Raw genomic sequence first — 4,848 nt, 5'->3', positions numbered from 1 at the left:
GCGTTCGCCGCCCAGCGGCCTGGCGCCGAGCTGCAACGTCTGTCCTGCGCCGGGGTTCAGCTGGCCACCTGGGGGCCTCATCGCCCCATCAGCGCCACCCGCAAAGTCTGTGCTACTCGCAGATCCACCACCAGCCCTTGCCATTCTGTCGAGTGCTAATTAATTACCCTCTAGTTTGCACTGAGTACCTGCCGGCCCTCAAAGGATGGGGAAAGGTAGAGAGTGAAAGGGAAGCGGGAGAGAAAGTCACAGTCACTTTGTTGCCTGGCCCAGAGTGACTCTTTTTATTTCCCAAGTTTCGGCTAAGAAAGTAGCGATCTCCATTCACCTTTACCTCCTTCGCCATTCTCATGCCTCACTTTATTGTAATTTTGTTTCCCAATTTTTCGGTAATTTTTGTCACTTGGAATTCTCACAGGGATGGTGATGTCAGAGAAACCCAAAGAAGAGAGAGTGGAAATGGAAGAATAGGCAGTGGTGTCAAATACTGGAAAGAGGTCGGGCTTCATAAAGTAGGAGTAGAAATCAAGTTGCGGCAGATCGTGGAGCGAATGGAAGTTTAGGAAGAAGAAAGAGTGGCGCCGGGCGCGGTGGTTCATCCCTGTAATCCCAGCACTTTAGGAGGCCAAGGCGGGCAGATCACGAGGTCAGGAAATCGAGACTATCCTGGCAAACATGGTGAAACCCCGTCGCTACTAAAAATACAAAAATTAGCTGGGCGTGGTGGCAAGTGCCTGTAATCTCAGCTATTCGGGAGGCTCAGGCAGGAGAATTCCTTGAGCCAGGAAGTCGGAGGTTGCAGTGAGCCGATATTGCACCACTGCACTCCAGCCTGGAGACAAAAAAAAAAAAAAAAAAAAGGCAAGAAAGAGAGAAATGTGGCATACGAAAAGAAGAGAATGGTTGATAGTAAGGTTGGGGGAAGCCTAATTATTTTTTCAATTTTTTTTTAAGATAGGAGGAGACAAATTCTGAAACGATTGAGCTAATAGAAAGAGAGAGGTTTAAAATACAAGAGGATATTGGATGGAGTTGGGATCCTAAGAAGGCAGGGTCCAATGCTTAAGTAAAAGGATTGCCTTTAAGCCTGCGGATGGACACCTCTGCATTATTAAAGGAAAACGAAAAAGAGTGAATGGGTGATGACGAAGTAGAAAAGTGTCCCAGGCTGCCACTTCCTAGGAATAGTAGAATTCAAAGTTGCCTGTTAGAATCAAATGAGTTAAAACACAGTTTTTGGCACGTAAAGTTAAGACATGAAGCTTTATTTGGTTTATAATTCAGTGATTCATAAAGAAAATTATTGAGCAAATTTAACTTATCACTGTTAAGATTGTGAAGTACTTAACTAATGTAGAAAACCAGGACGGTAAAATGACATGTTTTAATTATGTTTCATTCATTTCAAACACAGGGTTACGGATTGGAAACAACTCTGTGCTTTTTTGGAGATGGAGTCTCACTCTGTCGTCTAGGCTGGAGTGCAGTGGTGTGATCTCGTTTCACTGCAATCTCCACATCCTGGGTTCAAGCGATTCTCCCGCCTCAGCCTCCCGAGTAGCTGGGACTACAGGCGAGCGCCACCACTCCCGGTTAACTTTTGTATTTTTAGGAGAGACGGGTTTTATCATGTCGGCAGGCTGATCTCTAATTCCTGACCTCGAATAATCCGCCCGCTTCGGCCTCCCAAAGTGTTGGGATTACAGGCGTGAGCCACCGCGCCCGGCCTTCTGTTCTTCTTTGGACTGCTCTTCCTACAAATTTTTTTTTCCCTTAAGTTGGAGTCTCACACCATCGCCCAGGCTGGACTTTGATAACAGTAGGAATGCACATCTCAGAACAAAATGCAGATGCCTAAAATACATCTGAAAGATGCTGTGAATAATTCCTGTAGCCTATGCAAGTAAAGAAATACTTGACCTTATTAGAGATTTCCTATAAGATGAGTATTTCAGTAGTTCTTAACTTGGAAAGTTAGGAGCCCACTGGGCGCCGAGGCCAGAGGGGCGGGGAGAAGACTCTGCAGCCCGAGGGGGCGTGTGCAGGGGCGTGGCCGAGGGCGGAGGAGCTCGGCCGCTCCGGGTATCGCGAGAGTTGGGCGGGCCGAGCAATCGCAGCAGTCTATTCCCCACTCTCCCCGGAGGAGCCACCGGCCCTGGACTCTCCAAATTCTGAGCTCTCATCATGGCGGCGGCGGCCGCGGCTGCCGTCGGGGGCCAGCAGCAGTCTCAGCCCGAGCTGGCCGCGTCGGGGCTGGCCCTAGACAAGGCGGCCACCGCCGCGCACCTCAAGGCGGCCCTCAGCCGGCCGGACAACCGCGCAGGTGCTGAGGAGCTGCAGGCGCTGCTGGAGCGGGTGCTGAGCGCCGAGCGGCCGCTGGCCGCTGCTGCGGGCGGCGAGGACGCGGCGGCGGCCGGAGGCGGGGGTGGTCCGGGGGCGGCCGAAGAGGAGGCCCTGGAGTGGTGTAAGTGCCTTCTGGCGGGTGGCGGCGGCTACGACGAGTTCTGCGCGGCGGTCCGGGCCTACGATCCCGCGGCGCTCTGCGGCCTGGTCTGGACAGCCAACTTCGTGGCCTACCGCTGCCGGACGTGCGGCATCTCGCCCTGCATGTCGCTGTGCGCCGAGTGCTTCCACCAGGGCGACCACACCGGACACGACTTCAACATGTTCCGCAGCCAGGCCGGGGGCGCGTGCGACTGCGGGGACAGCAACGTGATGCGGGAGAGCGGGTGAGTGGAGCCCTCCCCGCGGGCGAGGCGACCCTGCGTCGGGGGCGTCGCGGGAGGGCCTGGAGCGGGGCACTGGGAGCCCACTCTGAGCTGTCAAGGGGAGGGTGCGGGGGAGGATGCAGCCACAGGGGGTTGGAGGTGACTGAGCTGTCAGCGGTGGAAAGGGGGTGGGGAGGAGGGAGGAGAGGAGAGCAGAGAGCTTGTTTAGGAAACCCGGCTGTGAATTTTGGGGAAGCCAGGTTGGGTAAATGATAGCGAGGAAAGAGCCAGTGTGTGGGGTGGGAGGGGAGTGAGGGGGAAAGGATTTTGGTGGAAGCTCGTGTCGAGCTGTCAATTGTGTACTTATTGGGAAAGGCTGTAAAGCCTGGTTCTTGGGAAGAGACTTAGGTTGTGATTTGGATTGGCTTGGAGGAGGGTGCTATTGGGGACCGCATTGGCTCTCGGGATGATGAGAGCTGGGGAGGTGGTCTTGTACGTACGTGCAGGGAAGGACGGTTGAGGAAAAGGGCTTCTGAACTGCCAGTGTGTCTGTCAGTGTGAGAGAGAAGGAGCTCTTGAGGGTTGAGGGAGGAGGGAAGGGGAGGGGCCTGCATGAAAAGTGACTGTTGAGCTGTCAGTGGAGTATTTGGTATGCTGGAATGACATTTAGAATTGGGCTACTGAGCAGTCAGTTACAGAATACCCTCCATACCAGGAGAGCAAACAAAATACTGAGCGAATTACGAATCAAGTATTAGGTCTTCTCCAGTTAAGGGTAGTTTGTTCACTCACTGATATGTGAATATCTGTCTAAGAGGAGACAGCAAATGTCCTTTTGACAGAAGCGATACACCAGATGTTGGGACTTATGAGAAAATAAAACATTTCAGAGTTTGCAGTGAGTTACAGGGAGTTGGTACATGTGGGGTCTTGGCTTGGAACATGATGTCAGTGTCAGGGACAGTATGAGAAAAAAGGAAAAAGTGAAAGAGGGGCAATTTTGGCTGGACAGTACTCGAAAGAACGTTAGCAACTACTAGTTGCTACCAGTTATTAAACTTCTTCAATTTTCAGGTCTTAAGATTAATGCAGAGTGTAATCTTTTTATAAATGGTCCCTTCTTCTTCGGACTACTCGTAAGGTTACTGTTACTCCAAAATGTTTGTACCTACTATGTGCAAGCAAGGCTATTTGGACATTAAAAATGAATGAAAGATTGACCAATCCCTTACTCTACTTGCACTGGAGTAGAAAGTAATACATTCCTTAAACAGTAACTTGGGAGTTAGAGGAGAGAGAGGAGGTTTCTGTGCAGGCAGAGTAAGAAAAGATCTTCAGAAAGGAGGTGTTTTTGAACTTGCTAATGACAATAACATAATTGCAGCTAACATTTGAGTTCTTGAACTGTACTCTGACAATTTAAAAGTACTTTTTAAAATTTAATATTTGAATAGGTAAAGTATATCGCTAAAAAAGCAAATACACACACACGCACACACACACACACACACACGGAAATTTTTCTCTCATCCAGTCTTCTACCTGTCCAGTTCCTTCTTGCTTAGTTTCTCTTACTGCAGAACAAGCAAGTGTGTTTCTTAGTTTTTCAGTCTCTTTTTGCGCAAAGGGTTACATACTGTCCACTGTTCTACATTTTGCGTTTTTTAGTTATCTTAGATGTATTTCAATATCAGTGTTCTCATTAATAAATCAGTGTTCTCATTCTGTTTTTTTTTTAAAAACTGCTGCATAGTGTTCCATGTTATGAATTTGCCATTCCTTTTTAAATTTCATTTTTAATTTTTTGTGAATTTGCATTCTTGATTTAATATCTCTTCATGGGCATTTGGCTTTCCAGTATAAACTCAAAAATGTGGTATATATCTGTCTTTTCCCACCTGTGCAAAAATGTCAGTGAAATAAATTCTCAAAAGTGGGATTTCCCAATTGCCCTGCCTAAGGCTTAGTACTAGTTACTGTATGAGACTACCTGTTTTCCAAAAACCTCATCAACAGAGTAGTATTAAAATTTTGGGTGGCCACATTCTAGCTGTTATAAGTGATTTAACTTATTTATTCTTTGACTCTGAGATTGTTATTTTATTCTCATTGTACAGAAGAGGAAATTAGGGCTGTTAAA

The 4,848-nt window shown here is 48.4% G+C and overlaps 1 protein-coding gene across 8 annotated transcripts in view; it reads left to right on the top strand.

Moving 5' to 3' along the window:
* Positions 1 to 2,110: 2,110 nt before the first annotated feature.
* The window catches only part of UBR3 (ubiquitin protein ligase E3 component n-recognin 3), a 257,591-nt gene continuing 254,853 nt past the window's right edge, over positions 2,111 to 4,848 (top strand). For 5 of the 8 annotated variants that reach the window (XM_032293021.1, XM_032293020.1, XM_032293019.1 and 2 more), the window contains exon 1: positions 2,185 to 2,729. In XM_032293021.1, coding sequence (XP_032148912.1) covers positions 2,185 to 2,729 — 545 coding nt within the window. Of the gene's footprint in view, positions 2,730 to 4,848 lie in introns of all 8 variants that reach the window. The other 3 variants (XM_032293027.1, XM_032293018.1, XM_032293016.1) reach the window with 1 other exon arrangement.

Source organism: Sapajus apella, unplaced genomic scaffold, assembly GCF_009761245.1.
Source record: "Sapajus apella isolate SASKATOON/1434 unplaced genomic scaffold, GSC_monkey_1.0 scaffold28, whole genome shotgun sequence".
Lineage (NCBI taxonomy): Eukaryota > Metazoa > Chordata > Mammalia > Primates > Cebidae > Sapajus > Sapajus apella.
The sequence above is the reverse complement of the archived record's forward strand: the minus strand, read 5'-3'. Positions and strand labels throughout refer to the sequence as shown.